The 22168-nt window shown below is 41.6% G+C and overlaps 4 protein-coding genes across 6 annotated transcripts in view; 2 read left to right on the top strand and 2 right to left on the bottom strand.

Annotated features, from left to right (window-relative positions):
* Nucleotides 1-2820, top strand: part of LOC136268647 (ribonuclease P protein subunit p30-like) — a 3117-nt gene extending 297 nt beyond the window's left edge. Inside the window, exons 3-12 of one of the 2 annotated variants that reach the window (XM_066064040.1) lie at nt 516-572; nt 619-684; nt 746-811; nt 856-945; nt 1801-1852; nt 1906-1970; nt 2020-2049; nt 2095-2132; nt 2188-2270; nt 2488-2820. In XM_066064040.1, coding sequence (XP_065920112.1) covers nt 516-572; nt 619-684; nt 746-811; nt 856-945; nt 1801-1852; nt 1906-1970; nt 2020-2049; nt 2095-2132; nt 2188-2270; nt 2488-2723 — 783 coding nt within the window. In that variant the 3' untranslated portion in view covers nt 2724-2820. The remainder of the gene's footprint in view (nt 1-515; nt 573-618; nt 685-745; nt 812-855; nt 946-1800; nt 1853-1905; nt 1971-2019; nt 2050-2094; nt 2133-2187; nt 2271-2487) is intronic. The other variant, XM_066064041.1, reaches the window with a different exon arrangement.
* On the bottom strand, nt 2721-7003 carry LOC136268646 (aspartate aminotransferase, cytoplasmic-like). Of its 2 annotated transcripts, XM_066064039.1 has the most exons (10): nt 6940-7003; nt 6753-6880; nt 4685-4866; nt 4525-4633; nt 4029-4141; nt 3870-3974; nt 3488-3638; nt 3272-3437; nt 3079-3221; nt 2721-3029 (listed from the first exon to the last, which is right to left on the bottom strand). In XM_066064039.1, exons 2-10 carry the CDS (start codon nt 6862-6864, stop codon nt 2878-2880), a joined length of 1233 nt encoding a protein of 410 aa, XP_065920111.1. In that variant the 5' UTR covers nt 6865-6880; nt 6940-7003; the 3' UTR covers nt 2721-2877. The 2 variants fall into 2 exon arrangements, with proteins under 2 accessions (XP_065920111.1, XP_065920110.1); XM_066064038.1 differs by having other exon boundaries at nt 6753-6984.
* On the top strand, nt 6934-21347 carry LOC136268644 (nucleoporin p58/p45-like). Its single transcript, XM_066064034.1, has 11 exons — nt 6934-7140; nt 7191-7859; nt 7907-7954; nt 8002-8071; nt 8124-8298; nt 8554-8633; nt 8684-8796; nt 20231-20313; nt 20361-20451; nt 20497-20589; nt 20640-21347. The coding sequence occupies exons 1-11, from the start codon at nt 7113-7115 to the stop codon at nt 21284-21286; spliced, it is 2097 nt and encodes a 698-aa protein (XP_065920106.1). The 5' UTR covers nt 6934-7112; the 3' UTR covers nt 21287-21347.
* Nucleotides 16236-19410, bottom strand: LOC136268984 (uncharacterized). Its single transcript, XM_066064454.1, has 2 exons — nt 17229-19410; nt 16236-17173 (listed from the first exon to the last, which is right to left on the bottom strand). Exons 1-2 carry the CDS (start codon nt 18741-18743, stop codon nt 17135-17137), a joined length of 1554 nt encoding a protein of 517 aa, XP_065920526.1. The 5' UTR covers nt 18744-19410; the 3' UTR covers nt 16236-17134.
* Nucleotides 21348-22168: the final 821 nt, after the last annotated feature.

Consider the following 22168-nt stretch of genomic DNA (forward strand, 5'->3'; position numbering starts at 1 on the left):
CTTGGGGCTTCAAGAACATAAGTAGATTCACCATTTGTTCAGTCCAGCACTGCCCATGATTTTCTATACTCTAGGACTACTACCACTTTATAGTAATAGTTGAGCTAGCTCATCCTGACTGCCCACACCGCCCACACACACAAAAGAAAAGGTAGTGGTCTAGCTACGCGAGACTACTTAATCTGTGGAGTCTGAGATACTGGTGGGGTAAACTACAAACTATATTTGCTCAGTGATAAAATGCTATAGTTTTACAGTGTCCTGTGTTATTACTCAACTGTGCCTGACTGTTTTATTAGATTGTATGAGTGCTGTGTTAGAGTGTCTTAATGCTTAGAAGGAGGAACTAAAACTCTGAAATGATCTTAGCCCTCTTTTACTGTAACTATGTCTTTGTACATAATTCAAGAATCACATGATTTAAATTAATGTTGTTCAAATATATGGGGCGATGAGTCTAATGACAATAAACTGTTTGCCTGGCTGTACGTGTTTTGATGTACTTGTTCTATCAGGTAGTTCCCCCAAAAGATGTATCCATGGTGATTAGTGGTTACCCAGGATGTATGCAGGTGATAAACATTTCCTTGGTGTTGGAGTTATTGTAGCTGTTTTTAGAAACCTGTCAAGCTACTGAGAAGACTGACCATATTAGTAGAAGATCCAAGTTTGCTGCATGTACTGGTGTGTATTATAGTGTGTCACCATGTGTGCATCACTGTGTAACTTGTCATGTCACTGTCAGGCTAGTCCGGCAGTATCACAGTATGACATCGTTGCTATCCAGCCAAACTCTGAGAGGACATTTCAGGTATGAGCAATGATCATGTGATCCAGATCATGTGATCCATGCAGCAAGCCTGTGCCACATTACCAGTAGACATTGTCACCATGGAGATGACAGAACAGTTACCCTTCATTTTGCGCCGGCAACAAATTGGTCAAGTAAGAATAATATTTACATTCATAATTGTCACACAATTGTGTACTGAAATATAGGGTGTTAGTATGCAGGATGTACTGCAAGTATAGCATTGTGAATTTAGGCTATTAACCATTCAATTCAAGTGTCCAAACATTTCAATGCACAAAATAATACTTACTCTATTATAACATTCGAGTGTTCTATTAGAGTCAGGGCAGGAGCAAAGTGTTGGTCAGGTTGGCATTTAGCAGTTATTGTGTATTGGGTGCATTGTAGGACAAAGTGTACATGCTACACCTAGGGGGTCTATAGGAATTTTCAAAATAGAATGAATCTGGAGGTATAATCACAACCGAAAGTAAATGACTGCTCTACTAGAGTATCTCGATATTTAGAAAAAAGTGGTCAGGTTGAAAAACCATGTGCGGCGCCACTGGCCTAGACTGCACCTAATTAGTGTAGTTGACAATTCATCTATTTACGTTGCTTTTTGATGATGTCATACATGACCATTCAAGATACAAAATTTTCAGCTATCTGAACACAGTAGGAATTGGATAACACAATATTCTGTAGTGGATTTTTATGTTTGAGATACAAAGTTTGTAAACTTTTCAGATACAAAGTTTGTAAACTTTTGGCTTGCAGATACTACTAAAGTTTTATGTGGACAGTAGCTCTCCTTGTATTTACAGTAGAATCTCAGTTTTCCAAACTGTAGAGAGAGTGAGATGATTGTTCTATTAGAGTATTTGCAATGCATTGTTTTATTGCGGTTTACAAGTGTCATGATAGTTTTGGACTTAAATAGTACATGGTCCCAGGGGGTTGGATGGTTGCATTATTGTACTTTAATGGACCATAAATTTTAACAGGCAATAGAACGAGGGTTGATGTTTGAGATATGTTACTCACCAGCTATACTTGGTAAGCAGCACCAGAACTATAGTTTATCATGAAGTGTTTTCTCTCGTTCACAGATGCTAACGCACGGCGTTACACTTTCTCTAATGCGCTCAACCTTGTGAGGCTGTGTAAGGGAAAGGTGATCACATGATGTTGCATGATCTGGTCGTGTGATCCTTATATTTCAGAACGTCATTGTCAGCAGTAAGGCACAACAGGTATGAGTTACCATGGAACAGTCATGGTAGTAGTTTTAATTGCAGCCAATGGAATTGAGAGCTCCATATGATGTAGCCAACTTGTATCCTAATAAATTAGTACACTTCTTTGCTTATGATGTCACCTTAACAGATCAGGTGTCACTTATTTGGAATAAAGGGAGGAGGAAAATGTAAGGATTTGATCACCACTCATTGTCAGTTAGCTGTGTTACATGCTGGTAAGTTGAAGTGATGCAGAGGAGGTTGGTTGGTTGGTTGGTTGGTTGAACCAAACATGGTTTCTGATATCGATTCTGTACAGCTAGAAACGAAAAACCATGCATTCATGAGAAGCATGGATAATGTAGCACTTGTTTCTTAGCTTTAAAATCCACATGTAACCATCAACTAACTTCCTCTGGCTATAATGTCCTGTACACAGTGTTTATACTGTAGAGATGAGAAGAGGATCAGCTAAAGGTATAGTGACATCTTGTAGTGTACAGAACTTGGAGGAGGAAGAGAGGTGGCAGATTGCTGATCCATTTGATATCACAAGTGGAGCTAGACTAAAGCCAGTTGATGACATGAATGATGAGACTCCCTCAGAGCTGAAAAGTAGCATTAGAAAACGTTCACAATCACACACTCCCACAAGGGAAAGTAAAAAAGCAAAAACAACTGAGAAATAAGAATTACAATTCTCTTACTGTAAATGAAAATTAATGTGTACAAAACTTAACACACAAGTAACACATAGACATTCTTTCATTATAATATGCAACGTGGTGCGTTTAAAAAAAATAAGTTAAGGGTACATAGTAATAATCACCTAAATGTTAAAGTCTAGTCCACACTTCCGTTACTTTGTCGCACCACATCATCAATAGCAGCAGCAACATAATCCAAGTTGTTGCTATTGAGGCCACACATACTAATCCTTCCATTCTTCAGCAAGTAAATATGATACTTGTTGGTCAATACTTCACACTGCTGAACTATAAGGTGGATATGATTTGCAATAATACAGGTGATATCCTTACTTACCTGATAGCCCGCTGAAACTAAACATGCCTATTTGTGTAACAATGTGTTCCCAGGTACCTGGGGTACCCTTGGTCCTGAGACGTTGGTATAATTCCTGTCGTGCCTTCTTAATCCGTGATGACATGATCAACAAGCTCTCTAGCCTAAGGTGGATCATGATATGATAACACACTTAATGCATATCATCTTGTACCAGTCTGCCCTGAGTGCTGGGTTATTAAGCACCGTGGCTACAATTCGGGCCCCATGGTTGGGAGGGTTAGACCACAACCGTCGGCACAAATACTTCAATTGGCTACGCACAACACTTGCCATCTCAGTGGAAGACAGGACACAGCACAATGACCCAGTACGTTCATCTGTGTGACGCCACCATTGGTGACCTGTGCATACATCTAGTCATACTCACTGTAGAGACCAAAGTTTTTGGAGAATGACTGCGCTGTAAACAACTCCACACCCCTCTTCACAAATTCTCTCACACTATACGCATCATTGTCAACATCACCTGAAGCAAACCCTTGATAAGCAGAATCAAACAAGGGGATCAATTTCCTCTCCTGTAAAAGAGGGTATATTATTTGAGTAATGTAGTGGACAGGTTGTATGAGTAGACAGGGTGTGCACAATGTAGTAGGGCTGAAACCAACTTTACTGTCCTAATATACAATGCCCTACACTGCTACTAACTTAGGTATGCTTGTTTTAATTGATGCTGTGGATCATAGTTTAACTGGTCTTGTCACTAGTGTGTACATGTGCAGTGAGGCAGGTGGTAGTACATACAGTACCTGGACTACATCAGCTATCAACCTCCACTGCTCCTTGGTAGGATCCATTCCAGTTGGGTTATGAGCACAAGCTTGTAGTAACACTATTGAGCCTTCCGGAGCATCCTATAGGGTACCAGCCCACACATCAAGCAACCAGTCCCACCCACTCCAGCTAACCTTCAAGTCTCGTAACAAGCCATCAATATCAACAGCCTTCTGTTCAGCATTCCAGTAACAATACTCCCTGATGTCTGTAAATCCTACCTCTCCTATCACCCCTCGGTGGTTACCTATAGTAACATACCACTCAATAACTTTGGTATAAAAAAATTCACTGGTTCTTTTCTTTTCATACTAAATACCTGAAACCAACAAGCAAACTTATCCCAAACCTCAAGCTCCTTGAAAGTGTCTAAACTGTGAACTACTGTATGAACTATGCTACTTTTACAGTTGTTACCCATATATAGTGCTCTTCAAATACTAGAACTGTGCTAGAACAAATGACTTGTTATACACTAGGCCCAATGGAGCATAAAATGTTGCTACACCAAATAACAGCTGCTACACCAAATAACAGCTGTTACAATACAAAACCATTGGAGGGAAGATATTTTTTTGATTCCTTGGGATACAATTGAACGAGAGTACACACTTATGTCACACTACTCACCCCAGGTTGGTTTAGAGATGTAAACTGCACGTTGCCCAAGGTGTTTCAGGTAGAACTCAAATGCAAGTCGTAAAGCTCCAGTCCCAGATAATGTCTGCACTCCACAATACTGCACCGTTTAACACACAGTAACCATAGTAACACTCAAATAAATGCCTACCCTGTTTTCAGTGATAGCAACACTGTCCTCCCCTAGCAATAGCCTAGCAGCAGCATCGGTAAAGGAGCGTAGCCCATCGATAGCAAGGTATTCATGATTGAGTGTTTCATCAGAACTCATCTGAGCCTCTACTGTCCTTACAACAGGCAACACCCATGGAGTACCATCCTCTGTCCTGTAAGCTATAACCAGAGTATATACATCACCAGTATATCTACACATATATTACTATGGTATAGAAGGGTAATGTAATTCTTACACACTCAGTATTCATACACGCTTTAGGTTTCAATTTGTAAAATTAAGTCCTTTTAAATAGTAATTCATTCATGGGACATTATTACAAGTAGAAGGAAAAATTAGGAATTTTAAGTTTGATTAGGGACGTCGCCTACACCTACAGATATACTAGTGGACATTTAATCCCTACTTCAGTCTATACCCATGACTGAATTAGGGATTAAATGTCCACTAGTATATCTGTAGGTGTAGACAACCTCCCTTGTTTCCTTACTTTTTTCTATGATACCTAATTGATCTATACTTGCACATGTTAACTTTTTTGTAACATTATTATGACTGGTGAACCCGCGCATACCACATCGGTGAGCGCCAGAGTTAAATGTTTTTGTCTGAATGCGCGCCCCAGCTACCAATTTCTGAATTGGAAAGTAAAGTGACCATTACGCTTCACTTTCAGCTATGTTCAGCCCGTTACACAGCACTACAAACGAAGAAAAAGGCCCTTTACAATCAATCCAGTCACCACGAAAAGCACGGATAATTCATGTGCCCCAACTATCAATTACTGACTCGGAAGTGGCATTACACTTCGCTTTAAACTAAAGTGGATTCCAGTTCCATTTGAAAACAAGCGTTTTGTGTGATGATGTATAATCACATTGTTTTAAACTTGTTGACGTCATCACGCAAACCAGCATAGTTTTCAAACGGAACTGAAGTTCCCAGTATGCTCAGCCCGTTTCACAGCGCTACAAGCAAAGAACAGTGGGAGAAGTACTTCTGCAGTCACCATGGAAAATACGGACGATCCCCATTTACAAATGTAAGGAAGCCATTACACTACTACAAATCGACACCTTGGGTTGTCAGAAAAAGAAATGGGACACAATAGAGGACAAAGGTAAGTCCATGATGCATGTATTGTACATACTGCGGTATGCCAAAAGGCATGTCACGGGACAAAGTGACATCGAACAGTGAAAAATTAAGCCCGTAGCCGTAGCCGTTATCAAGTTACACGTGTCTGAAGGCATTAGTCAGTCAGTCAGTTAGTAGAAAATTCCAAGTTTTACCACTTCATAGTGCATTTGTGTTCAGCTTATACCAAAAACATTTACAAAACTCATTATACAAGGCCTTGAAATTAGTAGTATTGTTTGTTGAAATGGCACAATAGTTTTTTTCACTGCACAGTTAGCTTTACCTCTACCCACACATACCATACAACAGGAATTTTGACGAAAGAAAAGGTTGGTTAATATTAATACCTAACATCCATAAGCACCCCTTAAAGTACATATGATTTTTTGTTTTCGTCAATATTTACTTCACCAATACTAATGAAGTGTGGATTCATCGAATTTTCCTTTTTCATCAAAATTTCCTGTCATACAGTTCACACCTATAACAACCTATCTTCTCAACACTTGTAACATCATTTGAAAACTCAGCGTAGAGAAATATGCAACATGCAATCAAAAGCTTTTCTCTACACTCTGGATTAACATGCCACCAGACTATTGTTTGTTTGTATAAACTTTGGTTGAAAAAGTATCTCAGACCAAATAACAAACAAAAAAAAAATCAGTGAGGCTAAACATGATTGTAGAAAGTTCAATGAGCTTCTACTAACCAGCTGCATACGTGGTGAGCCCTTTTAGTTGTAGAGAAATTACGTCCAGAACCAATTTATACTAGTTTCCATGGTAACGTGTATTGGCTTCACTTTGTACACAAAATCACATCCTCCCAAATACCTCAGTCTACACACGTTACAATTTTGTAGTATTAAAACTCCACCGTACATCATCGCTAGCTAGCTCACCTCCAATTCCGAGATCGACTTTTTGTGGGTGTGTATCGCTTTCGTACAGTGTCTTCAAATTGAATATCGCGTCGTTAGGAACAGCCTGTACGTGACCGAATACTGATGACATCTTCAGCTTCTTCTCACTAGACATTGAGCTAATTGTAATGGCAGCACGTGTACGAGCTCGTGTATAGAAACGCACCCAATCTCTGCCAATCACGTGTAACGTGCGTGTATTCTAATACTCCAAATAATGCGCTTCAAAACTTGAACTTTGCTGCTCTACTAACAACTGCTTTATTTAATGATACATTTAGTGAGGCTTTTGTTACAAGCACGAAGGATTGTAATAACTGATTTTGACGGATATTGGACATGCAGCTAGGGGCGGGGCTTAAATTAGGTATGCTCTTGAATGTTAGAGATGTTATATAGTTTTTATGTGTTGTGTAGGTGGTCAACAATCAACTGGCCCACCTCCACCATACAATGCAGGGGCTGGAGGTGGCTTACAATTGGGAGCTTCATCTACAGGTGGCTTACAATTAGGACCGAGTGCTGGCGGCTTACAATTAGGATCAAGTGCTGGTGTATTAGGGTCAGCTCCAGCCGGTGGACTGAAATTAGGACCATCCTCTGGTGGCTTACAATTAGGTACATCAACCACTGGTGGTCAAAGATTAGGAACTACAACTGCCGCTAGTGGACTACAGTTGGGAGCTCAAAGTGGTGGTTTACAATTGGGTACATCGTCTACTGGCGGTTTACAATTGGGTACATCGTCTACTGGCGGTGTACAATTAGGTACATCAACTGGTGGTTTAAAATTAGGAACATCTACTTCTGCGGGCTTGCAGTTAGGGACTGCTGGCGGCTTGCAATTAGGAGCATCATCAACTTCTGGTGGCTTAAAATTGGGTGCTTCTACTGGTGGCTTACAATTGGGACCAACTACAAGTGGTGGATTAAAATTAGGTACAACTAGTACCAACAGTGGTGGACTACAGTTAGGGACATCAACAGCACTTATAGGAGCAACTTCTGCCAGTAGTGGGCTACAATTAGGAACTGGAGGATTAAAGCTCGGGTCAACAACAGCCACTTCTACCACTGCCACTACAGGTAAGTGTGTTGCAACATCATGTCAGTACCTGCCATCTTTAGTGTAGTGAGTACAACAACTAAGGTCACTGGACTGGGTGGAGCAGACCACAGCAGTGAGTATAACTGGTTTTCCCAGTTATAGTAAACCTGTTTAAAATAGGTTCTCAGACTGTGTCAGTTGAAGAGCAGGAGTTGCCACAGCAGCTCAACCAACTTGTGGAACAATTTTGGTACCAATGAAACATTGTGACTAGTAGCTGTGTAGCATAGTGTTCTGTCTAGTGTGTTTATGAAAGAACAGAAGAACCTTCGTCAGCAGCTTACTCATTTTAATGATGCCTCGAGTAAGAAGGTAAAGAAAAATGCTCAAGACATCAAGCAGAAAGTTGCAATGGTTTCAACAAGTTTCCAAAGAGAGTCACAAAATGTGCTGAACCTTAAAGAAGACATGCATAAGGTGTTGTACAGTGTTACACAGATTGCGTACTACAATATGTGACAACACTTACACAGAAGCCCAATGGAGGTTCCATGGTATTATGTGTGTATGTAGCACACACACACACACACACACACACACACACACACACACACACACACACACACACACACACACACACACACACACACACACACACACACACACACACACACACACACACACACACACACACACACACACACACTACACACTATCATGATATTATAACAGGAATTGAAACATGCTGAAGTTTCCCAGTGCACACAGGAGGTACCAGTTGGTCTACAACATGAGAACACTGCTCCTGACAGGTTAGCACCTCACAAACATTCATTATGACTAGCTACTGGTCATTATGCAGGTACTTCCACTCCCTCGTGAGCAGGTTTGAACAACTTATGAGATTATATCAGTCACAGATTGAAGAGCTGGAGGGTCACATGTCAATGATGAATGGTGGAGTGGCCCCTCATAGTGAGTATGGTGTTCTTAGTATTAGTATTGAGTGTAAGAAAGTTCTGTGAATGTAATGATGGCTACTACTATAGAAATGGTCAGGTGTTAAGTCTTGTGTGCCTCAAACACTTTTTTTCTCTTTTTTTGAGTGATGGTTGGCAAAGATTGCAAATGTTGTGGTATGCAAGGTGTGATTGGGTTGTTGAGGTTTCTGGCACACATTGGCCAGAACAGCAACCAAATATACACCATAATTTCGTTGTAAAGTAGTTTTCGTATCCTGCATTTTTTTGTAACATGTAGAAGGATTTCATGCATTAATTGTGTGACTTGCTGCCTTTAGGTAATAATTTAGCTAAGTGACTAAACAACACAATAAGCATCAAGAGCGTGACTAAATCCTTTTTTTACCACTAGTTTCCAGTGCAAAAGATCAAGATACTCTAATAGAACAGTTGTATAAAATAATTGATGATTTGACAACGACCCAAAGGGCCTGAAGTTAAATCATGATTATATGAGTGAGATGAGCAAATGTAACACTGGCATTTCCTTCAAATATGCACAAATACAGCAAGTTTGTAGCTCTTATAAAAACTTTTAAAAATAGAATCCAAGCACGTGCTCCATCCTCCATATATAGCAAGGACACGTTGCATCATTGCTTTGAACTTTTGCTGCCCTTATTGCAGACTCACTTGGGGTGCACAAGATGCCTGCAGTGAAAGAGCAATGGAACACAAACTTGGGTGGGAGGGCTCTAAGTTGGGCAGTGTTAAATTTGCTCATCTCACTCATATAATCATGATTTAACTTCAGAACCTTCGGGCCTTCGTCAAATCATCAATTATATTTCGTGAGATTCGATGCATGTAACACTGGTAGATTTTAAAGCCCTGACTTACGATGTTGATCCAACTATCACATCAGTATCTGTCACACTACCAAGTGGGTCTGATCAAGGGTACTTGCCAATCCGCAGTTCCCATGTACCCCTCATATTACCAATGGTAACACTAATTGATTGCTGGCCCATTACATTATGATTAAGATTATTTACTACAATTGGGAATTCCATAGTGATAAGAACACGATTGTTAACCATACAATCAGAAGTATTACGCATACGGTAACTACAGAAGCAATTATTGATAGTCAGTTATTACTTAGCACCCTCTGTGCAAATGTATTCCCCGTTGATGGACGATAATAGAAACTTCAAAGGTAGACCCTCGACTCCAGTCAGCCATGTTTGAGGATGTCACTGATGTGGGCTCTCTTATCCAGAGCAGCTGACGTGGTTGCTCCCCTCACAGAGTGTGCTTTATAAATACTTCTGTATCTACTCCTGCCTCTTTCAACAGTTCTTTAACCCAATGAGCCAAACGTTGAGAGGTCACTGCTTGACATAGGACACAAAGAGTGGGGCTGCCTTTTCTGAGACAATTGTTTGAAACTGGTTAGTCACAGCTTCATATTGTTTCAAGCATTGTATCACACACACAAGGGTGCTCCAGTCTGACGCTTCTTGATCAATGAGGCTAATTTAAACACCACTCCATCAGTAGTGTACCGACGAAACCAGAGGTCAAGAGCCTGCAATTCCGACACCCTGATAGCATTTGCCAAGGCCATAAGCATCACTAACTTGAGAGACAGTTGCTTTAGAGAGATATCTTTGTTCTACCCAAGTTGCGCAATGTGCTTCAGTACAGTGTTGAAATCCCAGGTGTGAGTATATCTTGAATGAGATGGTCTTGAATTGTATATTCCTTTAAATAACTGCTTCACCAAAGGGTGCTGTCCAATTGGTGTATAAGATGAGTGGTTGAAACTGCTGACTGTATCAGGTTAATTGAGCGGTACTTTAAACCTGAAATAGTGAAGTGATAAAATCTAAGAAAGGCTGCACTCTGCCAGAAATGGGATCAACTTCACTCCTCTGGCACTAGCCACTCCATTGCTTCCATCCAGACTGGTAAGCTGTGTTTGTTTCCTTACTCCAGCCTGCCAGCAATAATTCTAAAGTTTCCTTTGAAACACCTGTTGTTGAATGTTGTTGCTGGAGACTCTCCAAGCGGCTAGCCTTAGCCTGTTGAGACATACCAATGGGTGGAGCTGACCCTTGGAATCCTTCAGAATGTCCTTCCGATCTGGTAGGAGTAGAGGAAACTGTATTATCAAGTCTAGCAGCATTGGATATCATGTCTGGTTCTGCCACAGGGGAGCCACTAGTACGACTGTGCTTTGTTCTGCCCTCACCTTCTATCAAGGAGAAGAGGGAATGGCATCACCGTCTAGGTCTATCCAGCTGATGTGGAAAGCATTGGTCCCTATTGCTCCTGGGTCTGGCTCCAGCTCACATAATTGTCCAGCTGGTGATTCAGTCTCGTGGCAAACTGTGCATCCAGACAAGCACAGATTTTGTTGAAGACCTCCTTGTGGAGCTTCCACTCTGTAGATGTCTGTACTTGCCGAGATTCTTGGTCTGCCAATTGGTTCTCCAAACCTGGCAAATGCGATGCTGAGAGGGTTATCTGCTGCTGAAGACACCATTCCCAAATCTGACGCGCCACTTCCGTTGGTCTGGTGGAGCGGATACCTCCCGTCTTGGTCACATATACCAGAGCCGACGTGTTGTCCATTCTGAGATGAATGTGAACATTCTTCCTGTCCTTCGCAAAGACTTGTATGGCAAACATTCCTGCAGTACATTGATGTGCTCTTACTGTTCTAGCTGCTCTTCCTGGGACCACAGCCCCCCCTCCGTCTGCACACCACTGCATACCACTGCATACTGCTCCCCAGCCCACTAGGGAGGCATCTGTCTCTATCACAAGGTCTGGGGGTGGTTGGATGATCTCTCTCCCATTCCAAGCAGCTAGTTGGTCTGTCCACCATTGTAGTTTGTTTGTTCAATGTGACAGGTTGATTGAACGACCTGAATCGCATCATTGACCGTATCTTCGGAGGTGTCGGTATCATATTGGAGCCAAAGAATTGCTGGGGCAGCTGCTGTCATCTTTCCCAGTAGTTGGGACAGTTGACGGATTGTGACAGTTGACTGCTTCATCAAGCTCCAGCTTGTCTGTGCAATGTTGTGTACCTTCTCTTGTGGGAGCAACATTTTCATCAAGTGGGAGTCCACTAGGAATTCCAAAAATTGAGTTGGTATGGTCTGTGATTTGGGGTGGTTGATTGTAAATCCCAGTGCTCCCAACAGGGTGGACATTCTCTCCACTTCTTGACATAATGACTTCTTGGACTGGTGCATCGCCAAGATGTCATCCAAGTAAATTATTGTCCGCAGCCCCTGGAAGCACAAGTAAGCCATTGCCAGGTGCAGGAGTTTCGTGAACACTCGTGAAGCACTGCAAAGGCCAAAGGGAAAGCAGGTGAATTCGAACATTTTGCCATCCCACAGGAAACGAAGATGCTTGCAGTGATCCTTGGCAATTGGGACTGCAAGATAAGCATCTTTGAGGTCCAAATAACACACCCAGTCTCCTGGCTGCAGTCATGCTGGCACTCTCCATCTTGAAATGTTCCTTCTGAATAAAGGTGTTCAATGGCTTCAGGTTGATTACTGGCCAGTAGGACCCATCTTTCTTCTCTATTAGGAACAGTCGGCTAATAAATTGGTCTTTGCAAGGGGGGACCACCACCACCACTGCTTGCTTCTGAAATAGGCTTTCCACTTCGTCTTCCACCAGCTGGAAGGCTTCCCTGGATGTTACTGCAGTTACTGCTGGGTACACCTGAAAGGGAGTCCTGGTCCATTCGATTTGGTACCCTACTTGAAGGATCCATGGGTCCAATGTTATCTGCATCCAGTTGCCCAAGCAATGGGATACTCTTCCTGCTAAAGGTAAGGACATATCTACTAAACTCTAGCGAAACAGCGGTAGATCTTAGTGGTTTACTGACGAAGCTGGTATTGAACTGTGCAGGGTTTCTTGGGCTGATTGAAGGGCTTCTGGTGTTGATTCTTGGATCGGCTGTACGGCTTCTCCTGGCATTGTTTCCCTTTGCTGTCGTACTGTGCTGAGGCACCTTTCAATAAAAAATGATGAAGGTCTGTTGGATCTTCTTCATATGAGCACTGCTTGACACCTTTGCCAGTGCTTTATCAGCTTCTAGCCTCTTGGATGCCTTTTCTAAAAAACTTGGACCAAACAAGTTCCCTTCCCGCTTGTCATACTCTTCTCTTCTGCTAACGGTTTAAGTGAGGGGTTGATCCTAGACCAGGCCAACCTTCTCTCCACATTCATCGAATGGTATGTACTACTCACCATGCACAAAGCCCTCTGTATCTGGAAGATGATATCCTCCTTCGTTGGGTTGGTTGTAAGGTTCTGCAGGTCTGACCATAGGCACGTGAGAGGGCCTGTCACCTCTAACAGTTGCTCTTGCAACCTATATAGGCATCTCTAGGTCCCAAACTGTTTTCCCTTCTTCTGCAACTGATCCTTCACCTCAGGGTCAAATGTGGGTGCTTTAAGGATACTGCAATTAGGTATAGGGAAATCACTCAGGATAGCCCTTCCGTTCCTCCTCTGTCAGATTCTGTTCGAATTTGCTTCTAAGTATTTTAGCATTGCCTCTGGGGTTGCCATGAAGATTCATCTTGGGGTGTATGGTCAAATACTGGCGGTTCTCTAAACTGGTTGGCTTCTTCTTCACTGAGGATGTGTACCACATCGGATTCATCCGACTGGTCCGTCTCGTTACCATAAACGTCATGGTCCCTGGTGACATTGTCTTCACCAGCGGAGATCGTCGTATTAGCCTTACGCCCAGAAGGATTCATATTTGTAGACCAACCTGGCGGCACAAGTGGCTGGGGCCACGCAAAGGACTGGGGCGGCATGACTGGAAATGGCGGGAGGGAGTGCCACGTCGCTGGATTAAAGAATGCCCCATAAGGAGCGAGAAAAGTGGCTGATCCACTAGGGGGCAGCATGCCACCGCCACCTCTATTTGAATCACTAAGGGAAAGGTGGGGGGAATCCAGCCTGACCAGTCGTTGTAAAATTTCCGCCTTCTTCGCCATATCCTCCAAGAGATCATCAATCTTGCGATCCGCGTTACCTTCAGTGTTCTGTTTTGATTTTCCGTTGTCTATTTCTTAACACACGTGTTGAGCTACAACAGTTGTGCAGCAAAAGGAAAAAAAAGCAATGATATTGCTATATATGGAGGATGGAGCACGTGCTCGGATTCTGTTTTTAGAAGTTTTTATAAGAGCTACAAACTTGCTGTATTTGTGCGTATTTGAAGAAAATACCAGTGTTAAATGCAGCGAATCTCATGAAATATAATTTACATTTAGCACATGAAAATATTTCTACATGGAAATATTTATCATGAAAATTTTTGCACAAAAATATATAAAGCAAATTATGGTTTCAAAAAAAGTTTACACCTTACTTCACAAGCTTCACCAATAAATGTCCCTAATTCTGGATAGTGGCTAGAACCAAGAGTGTATAATATTTTAAAAAGGAGAATATATACTCTTGCTAGAACCAAAAAGCCACCAGACCCTTGTTCTACCAGAAAAGGAGAACAAATTGGTCTGGTCGCGTGATACCAGAGGAGGTTGGAAGCGCACACATGAGCCCAATGGTTTTGCATTGAAAAGCGTACCAGACCTCCTTGGGTGCTGAAATATCTCCCAAACCCCACCTTACGATCTCAAAAATGCAATTAACATTAAAAACGTTTAGTAGCGCTTATTACGCTTCCAACCTCCTCTGACATGAGACTAGTCACTCATTGTCCATTTTTAAGTTTTAGACCAGTTTCACTTCAGATTTAATATGTCTCTGCAATCAAGAGTTCATAATATAGAGAGGGAGGGTTCATAATATTGAGAGGGAGGGAGAGTGTCCAACACTGTATTACCTGGTCAAAACACACTGCATTCAAAGATTGCGCAATGACTATCAGCACCAAAAATTATTAAATCACTACTGAAAGTGTGTTAATTCTATTAAAGCAAAGCACTAAGAATGCTTCCCTTTGATAAATCAACACCTATCAACGCTCTTCAGTAGGTGAAGCCAGGTGACGAATTTGTATGGAATTATACTGAAATATTCAGGATATGATGCAATCTTTGAACGCAGTGTGTTTTGACCAGGTAATACAGCATTGGACACTCTCCCTCCCTCTTTATATAAGCCTTATCCGAAATGATGTCACTAAATATAAATGGCCGCTCTATTTGGGGGACTCTAATGTTTTCGCAGTATAGTTTGTATGGAGTATCAGTTGTGACTGCCTTGTAACTTCGACTTGAATACGTTAATCTCTAAGGTACATCATCAGTGCATTTCAGTGTTCATCACGGAACGTAGCCATGCTAATTTTTACCAAATTTGTCCGATTATTGCTGCTTTTTTAAATAGGATCTGCCGCCGACTATGACGTCTAGCGAACCGTCTGGACTCGCGGGAAGAGAAGAGGAGCTAGACTATGACTTAAACTTAGTAGTCGCTGAGGAAGTTTACAGAGGGAAAAAATGCCGTGATTCATCATGGAAGGGTCAGTATTGCTGTGTTCCAGACTGCCATAATGCGTGGGGGGGACAAGCAGAAAGGAAGAGCTTAGGATATGGACGAGTTTCGTTTCATTCTTTCCCTAGCCTTACCACGGATAAGGATAGAGCTTTGAAATGGATTGCAAAGATTAGGAGAGATCCTGGTCCCTATTTTGAAATCAATAGTAACACAAAGGTGTGTTCTGATCACTTTAATCCAGATGATTTTACCTTGGGGAGTGCAGATGAACATGCTTCTAGGCGTGTACTAAAGAAGACAGCAATTCCGTCATTTTTTTCATGGAGGAACACAAAATCATGTCAGCGCACAACACAAACTTCTCAGAAAGCAAGGACAGAAATACAAGTCAGTGAGCAGGTTACTCAGCAGTATTCAGTGTCAACAGATAATTTTGAAGTAAGAGAGCAAACTGTTGAAGATATTGATTGTCCTGACTTTGATTCAATGGAATCTTTACAAGCCAGAGTTGCAGCACTATCGTTGCAGGTAACCGAGCTGCAAGCTAAATATGAAAAATCATTGTTTCGGCTGGCAAATATAAAGCATGATGATGACGAAGTGAAGTTCTACACTGGTTTTCCAGACTATGATACTCTTTTCTACTTTTACAAAAACATTTTAGAGTCGGATGCAGTGGCAATGCAACAATGGAATGGAAGACAATCAAAGGAGACATATACAGAAATAAAGAGTGGCAGAAGCTGCAAGCTTCCTTTGCTTGAGCAGTTTTTTCTGACACTGGTTAGGCTACGTCAAGGACATTTCGAACGAGATTTATCCAACAGATTTAGTATATCTCAGTCATCAGTGTCTAGAATCACAGTTACATGGATCAACCTGTTATACCACAGTTTGAAAAGCTTGGAGCGATATCCTCCACCGCATATAGTTAAAAAGTATATGCCTGAATCATTCAAGGAGCAGTACCCAAATACTAGGCTAATAATTGATGCTACTGAATTTGGAATTGAGCGTCCATCTTCATTGGTGTCACAGTCCACTACTTTTTCAGCTTACAAGAACAAAAATACTGTGAAAGTTTTAATAGGTATAATGCCTAGCGGAGGAATTGTCTTTATATCTCCTACATATGAAGGGTCCGTATCAGACAAAAAATTGGTTGAACTCAGTGGACTATTGGACAAGCTTGAAGTTGGTGATGAGATCATGGCTGACAAAGGCTTTGACATCCAGGATTTGCTTGCACCACTGGGAGTGAGGTTGAACATTCCACCATTTTTAAAATCAGGCAGCCAGTTCTCTAGTGATGATGTGTTACGTACCAAGAAGATTGCAAAATTAAGAATTCATGTTGAAAGAGCAATAGGCCGTATCAAAGAATTCCGTATTTTTCACCCAGTCATTCCAGCTACCATGTGGGACTCTATCAATGAACTTGTATACGTTTGTGCCATGCTATGTAACTTTAGTCCTCCACTAGTGTGTTAATTGTTAATAAAATTGTATAATTCTATTTAATGTACACTTCAACTAAAGCAACACTATATCACAAGGTAGAGTTGAGTAATAATGATTACTACCATTGTACACGATTATCAAACATTCTTTCACTAAATTCGTACTTGCACAAAGCTCAGAAGACGTCATCGGAATGAAAACTCCACCCTTCATTTTTGGAATTGGAGGTGGCTCTTTAGGAAATTTACGCGCAAACACACTACCAACAGAGTCAGTAATCACTATTATGTTCCTTTTTAATCCAATAGCCATCAATCGCAAATCGACATCACTACCCCATTCATTTTTATTCAGCACCTGTTGTTGCTTGTCTAACCAGGCTTGTTGTGACAAATTGCCCTCCAACTGAACTGCAGGGCAGTTAAGCGTTGTCAAAAGAGTTAGTCGTCTAAGATGTCTACTTACCACTTCATCACCTGTACTAAAAGTTGTTATTAATTTGGATTGGTGTGCAACCGCATGGTATAGACAACTGCCATCACCTTTAACCTGGTGTTTTCTTAGATGTAAACGTTCTAAAACAGCTTCAAGAGATACAGGTTGAGGATTAGCACATACTTTTACTAACTGTATGTCAGGGTCAAACTGCTCTTTGCATCTCGGTTCTTGTTTTCCAGTACTGTCCTGCGAGGTCAAAGGAGTGCTGGAAGCAGACTGCTCAGAACCCCGTTCCCTCTTGTTGCTGCTTGGCTTCTCTACCACCACTTCTTGCCAGTCGCCACTCCCTTTAGAGTCTACACTATGAGGATAGTGTGGTTCATCATTGGTACTCTTGAGGCCTTGCTTTTGTAAATTGACTTCTTGCTTGTTAGAAGTGGGGCTAGGGTCAATGTAGCCATGTTTGTAGCAGTCAGATTCCTCAGAAGTTTTATCCTTTTCTTTGCAACCCATCAGTGAGTTATGCATGGGGTTCATCACGTTGATGCCATATTCAGTAGGAGATACAATCAGGTAAGGTGCAACTGCTGGTAAAAACTTTTTGAAATAAAAAACACGTGCCTTTAATAGATTGTGATCCATAAAGGTTGCATCATATGTGATTCTTTGAACAAAGGGCTCATCTATGGGAGACCAAACAACAAAATCACACCATTGAACTTTAGTAACACGCATCTGTGTCTGAACTTGGTAATAGTACAAATGTGACTTTGACAGCTGAATTTGTCCTTCTACAGTTCTCAAGCAAAACCCTTTCACCGTCTTACATGCATTTTCAATGGTTTGTGTCTCACAGACATAAGGACATTTCACTTCTAGGCATCCTCTCTTGTGTATTGGTTCACTGAAATCGGATATAATAGCATCAGGGCTTGCTGCCAGCCAAGGCATTGAATGATCAACAAATAGCCCACATGATTCTACACTTACCACCTTCCCATTCATGTTTTGGTGTTTTACATAACTGCCAATTGCTACTTTTTCGTGCTTCCTTCCATAACAAATCGCCGGTGTATTAATAGACTTACACGATAGTTTTCGTTTGACAAATGCCACACAACTTGTGGTTGGCCTGTGGTGACAAACTTCTTTCATTATGGAGGCAGTTATGCGTAATTTGCGTTCATTGTGCCACTTCTCAGATTCGTGCTGCCCTCGAGTTGATGTTTCCAGCTCATTTATTCTAGTAGCACTTATGTGTATGTGATGAGTGTAAAGGTCATCTATTAACTTCTGCTGGACATTCGATTCATTGACAATTTCTTCTTGTTGATTTGGCAAGGGATCATCAGCCTTACAAATATAATCATGATCATGAAGAACAGATGATTGTAATGCAACTAAATGCTGCATTAACTGCTTCTTCTGCATGTCTGCTCGTGCAATTCTCTCCTTCCGCATCTCCTCTTTTTGGTTTTCTAATGGGGCAAGCTCATCATCCAAAATTTGTACGAAGCATGATGTACCATAACTGGTTAGCATACTCTTTTTCTCAAGTGCCTGCTTCCTATCCTTGTCAACAGTAGCAGTACAGATGAAAAAGTCTGCAGCATTAATCTTGTTTTTTTTCTATGATACACAAGCTTTCCCGTAGCATTCTTGACTTGTTCGGATCAATTATCCTTCTTGTACTTGGTCGACAATCCCAGTTATTTACATGCTGGAGTTTGTTACGCTTTTCCTTACCATACACAGTCTTGTGTGGCCTTACATCATCAGTTGGGCGTGGCTCAACATTGCGCTTCTTGGGTTGATTCCATTGCTGTAGTTTCTCAGTACAGCCCAACTTTCCCTCTTCTCTTAGACCCAAGTGCACATAATCCTCGAGGCAATACAGTGTTGCCGTTGTATGATTGCAGCACCCTGACAATCCAGCTGGACAAGTGCAGTAAGCAGTAACAACACGTGCATTAGACTCTCTCATTATTATTGTGGCATTATAAACCCGATCTTTTCTCATGGAAGGCAAAACTGTAGCTTTGATACAAATGATATCTGATTGGCTTGTCCAAGGATGGTATTTGAGATCCTGGACATGACCGTCCTTAAAGAAGCGATATGCTTTGTCTAAGGTACGGGTATATTCCACAGATTCATACCATGATTCGTCACTAGTATCTTCACCATTCTGACTCTCTTCACGATTATCCACAGCATTCTCAGTGTACCTCACTTTCTTAAGAAAAACCTTACGAGTGACTAGAAAATCATATATTGTGCTGAATGTGACAGTGGGTATACTGCCTAACTGCTTGGTCCACTGCACATCACCTTGAGATGGTAAATTCTGAAGGAGCCTTTGAGACTCTGATCCAGGTAGGTGCACTGATGTCAGCTTCTGCAGGCAGTTTATCCCTCCATCAGGATCAGTGAGATATTGGTCCCAGCCGTAATCAATATAGCATTTCACCCTAAAAAAACAATAAAACGTGAACAAATAATTTTAACTTGCTAACCTTTCTATCAATTGAGGTTTCTTCCCACTCATTGGTGCTCCCCGGCAAGCTAACCATCTTTTCAGCTGTACAACATTCAGCTGACCAGGCTTTTTACCGTTCAAAGATGCGCCGGGAATATTCTGCTCGCTTAACAGCTCGAAATCACTCCCTGCCTTTTCTTGCTTCACAAGTCGAGACGAAGACGCCATGGTCGGCGGCAGATCCTATTTAAAAAAGCAGCAATAACCTGACGAATTCGGCAAAAATTAGCATGGCTACGTTCCGTGATGAACACTGAAATGCACTGATGATGTACCTTAGAGATTAACGTATTCAAGTCGAAGTTACAAGGCAGTCACAAATGATTCTCCATACAAACTATACTGCGAAAACATTAGAGTCCCCCAAATAGAGCGGCCATTTATATTTAGTGACGTCATTTCGGATAAGGCTTATTATAAACTCTTGCTGCAATCTAACTAGTTTTGTGTTTCTAGCACTGTCATAGTACTTTTGTTCCTCCTCCATTAGCCCTGGCTGAGATACTCAAACTACAGCATAAGCCATTCTTATTGCTTGCTGCTCAACTTCAGACAATCCACGAAGCAATTCAGGTACACCCTCACTGTCATTTTTTGTTAGTGGATGATGTGTGCTGTAGCGTGAGAAGGAACAGTATTTGAATTACCGAAGAGTATTTCTTAAGGACAATACGGATGTGTTTGCTGAAAAAAGAAAGAAAGATGAGCAAAGTAACAATTCTGTATTTGATGTTCATTTTAATAACAACTTTACAGCTGCCGCAGCACCAGATGTAGTCAAGCTTGGCCCAACACCATTCAACTCTAATATGGGACAAGCTGCAGCTGCAGTGGCTCTTGCTAATTCTGGTGAGTGTTCCATGTTTGGTAGTGTTACCTATAATTATTACCATTCTCAGGCCAGCTACAGAGTTTGGCTATCCAGCAACAGGCCATGCAGCCAGGCATTGGGACCTCTGGTTTAGGGATTGGAACTGGACTTGCTGTAAATACAGGAACAAGGGCTGGATTGGGAATTGGAACTGGTGGTATAGTGGGTACTGGACTTGTGAACTCTGCACCAAGTCTTGGAACTGGAACAGGGATTGGAGGTTTAGGAACTGGAGCAGGAATTGGAGGTTTAGGAGCAGGAATAGGGATTGGAGGTTTAGGAGCTGGAGCAGGAATTAGACACAGTACTGGCTTAGCAACTGGTATTGGTTCAGGAACTGGAGTAGGCTTGGGAACTGGAGTTGGTGGACTTGGAACTGGAATGGGATTAGGAACTGGAATGGGATTAGGAACTGGAATGGGATTAGGAACTGGAGTTGGCCTGGGGACTGGAACTGGCCTAGGGACCAGTACAGGTCTAGCAACTAATAAAGTTGGAACAGGGCTGGGGTTAGGAACTGGGTTAGGAGGAATGGGAACAGGAACTGGTTTAGGAACCAGTGGACTAGGAGGATTGCAAATTGGAGCGGCTAGCAGTGCACAACAACCACAAGTTGGCCAAACCAAACCATTCATGTTGCAAGATGCACCTCCTGGACGGAAGAAGAGAATATAACAACACAGTCATTGTCATTACATGAGTTTTCAAATTTTCTTGCATCAACTATGATAACAGACCTTGTATAAACAAGGGGTAGTCACTACCAATAGTCCTGTAGAACCATCTGCGACCGGGATCAAAATCAAGCAATCAAGAGTTAAAGTTGGAGTGAATCAAGCGATCAAGACGTCCTAAAAAGTGGTGATTAAACTAGCTCGCAAACAAAACAAAAATTTAAGAAAATATGTGCTAAATTATCAAGCAATCAAGGCTATTTTTAAGGCGAAATCAAGTGATCAAGGTATATTTTTGTCAATCAAACACCTTGATCCTGGTCGCAGATGGTTCTATAATGTTTATTGGTTTAACAGATTTCCACTGGAAACTGATTCATGTGTATGGTTGATGATAGCAAGAGTTCATAATACAAGTAAGGGAGAGAGTATCTAACTGGAATACCTCCAGTAAAATCACTGAGTCAAGTAACACATTAAGCCTGTTCGCAGAATAAATCCTTGACCTTATCAACACCAATAAACAGTTTTCTATCACCAGAAGAAGTGTTAATTTGATCAAAGGTAAACTTGACTGAGCTTAACACAGCGATTTTGTACAGGGCTATATTGGAAGCTGGATACTCTCTCCCTTACTTATATTATGAACTCTTGTTGATAGTCAATCAAATTCAGGGGTGATGGAGCAAGCCAAATGGTGCAGGGGGGGGCATTCATGTTCAATTTTGTACCTAGAACTGGTCGCACATTTTAAAAATACATGCATGCTAAATCTTATTGAGGTCTTCATCATCAACTGAATACATGCATAATGCTTGCATGGCATAATATTATAGATGTAGCTATCAATGTTCATGGGACAACATTGTCTCAGCCTTATGAC

Source organism: Dysidea avara, chromosome 10 (genome assembly GCF_963678975.1).
Source record: "Dysidea avara chromosome 10, odDysAvar1.4, whole genome shotgun sequence".
NCBI lineage: Eukaryota > Metazoa > Porifera > Demospongiae > Dictyoceratida > Dysideidae > Dysidea > Dysidea avara.

What these genes read in the sequence shown, in the direction of transcription:
- LOC136268646 (XM_066064038.1), bottom strand. Translation starts at nt 6,888, where the DNA reads ATGTCTAGTGAGAAGAAGCTGAAGATGTCATCAGTATTCGGTCACGTA. An exon ending in AGTCGATCTCGGAATTGGAG is followed by an intron (nt 4,867 to 6,752) that starts GTGAGCTAGCTA and finishes CTCTGGTTATAG; the next exon opens with CTTACAGGACAGAGGATGGT. An exon ending in TGATAGCTGATGTAGTCCAG is followed by an intron (nt 3,639 to 3,869) that starts GTACTGTATGTA and finishes CCTCTTTTACAG; the next exon opens with GAGAGGAAATTGATCCCCTT.
- LOC136268644 (XM_066064034.1), top strand. Translation starts at nt 7,113, where the DNA reads ATGCAGCTAGGGGCGGGGCTTAAATTAG. An exon ending in AGGGGCGGGGCTTAAATTAG is followed by an intron (nt 7,141 to 7,190) that starts GTATGCTCTTGA and finishes TGTGTTGTGTAG; the next exon opens with GTGGTCAACAATCAACTGGC. An exon ending in GGGTGGAGCAGACCACAGCA is followed by an intron (nt 7,955 to 8,001) that starts GTGAGTATAACT and finishes TGTTTAAAATAG; the next exon opens with GTTCTCAGACTGTGTCAGTT.
- LOC136268984 (XM_066064454.1), bottom strand. Translation starts at nt 18,743, where the DNA reads ATGCTAACCAGTTATGGTACATCATGCTTCGTACAAATTTTGGATGAT. An exon ending in TTAGTACAGGTGATGAAGTG is followed by an intron (nt 17,174 to 17,228) that starts GTAAGTAGACAT and finishes ACTGCCCTGCAG; the next exon opens with TTCAGTTGGAGGGCAATTTG.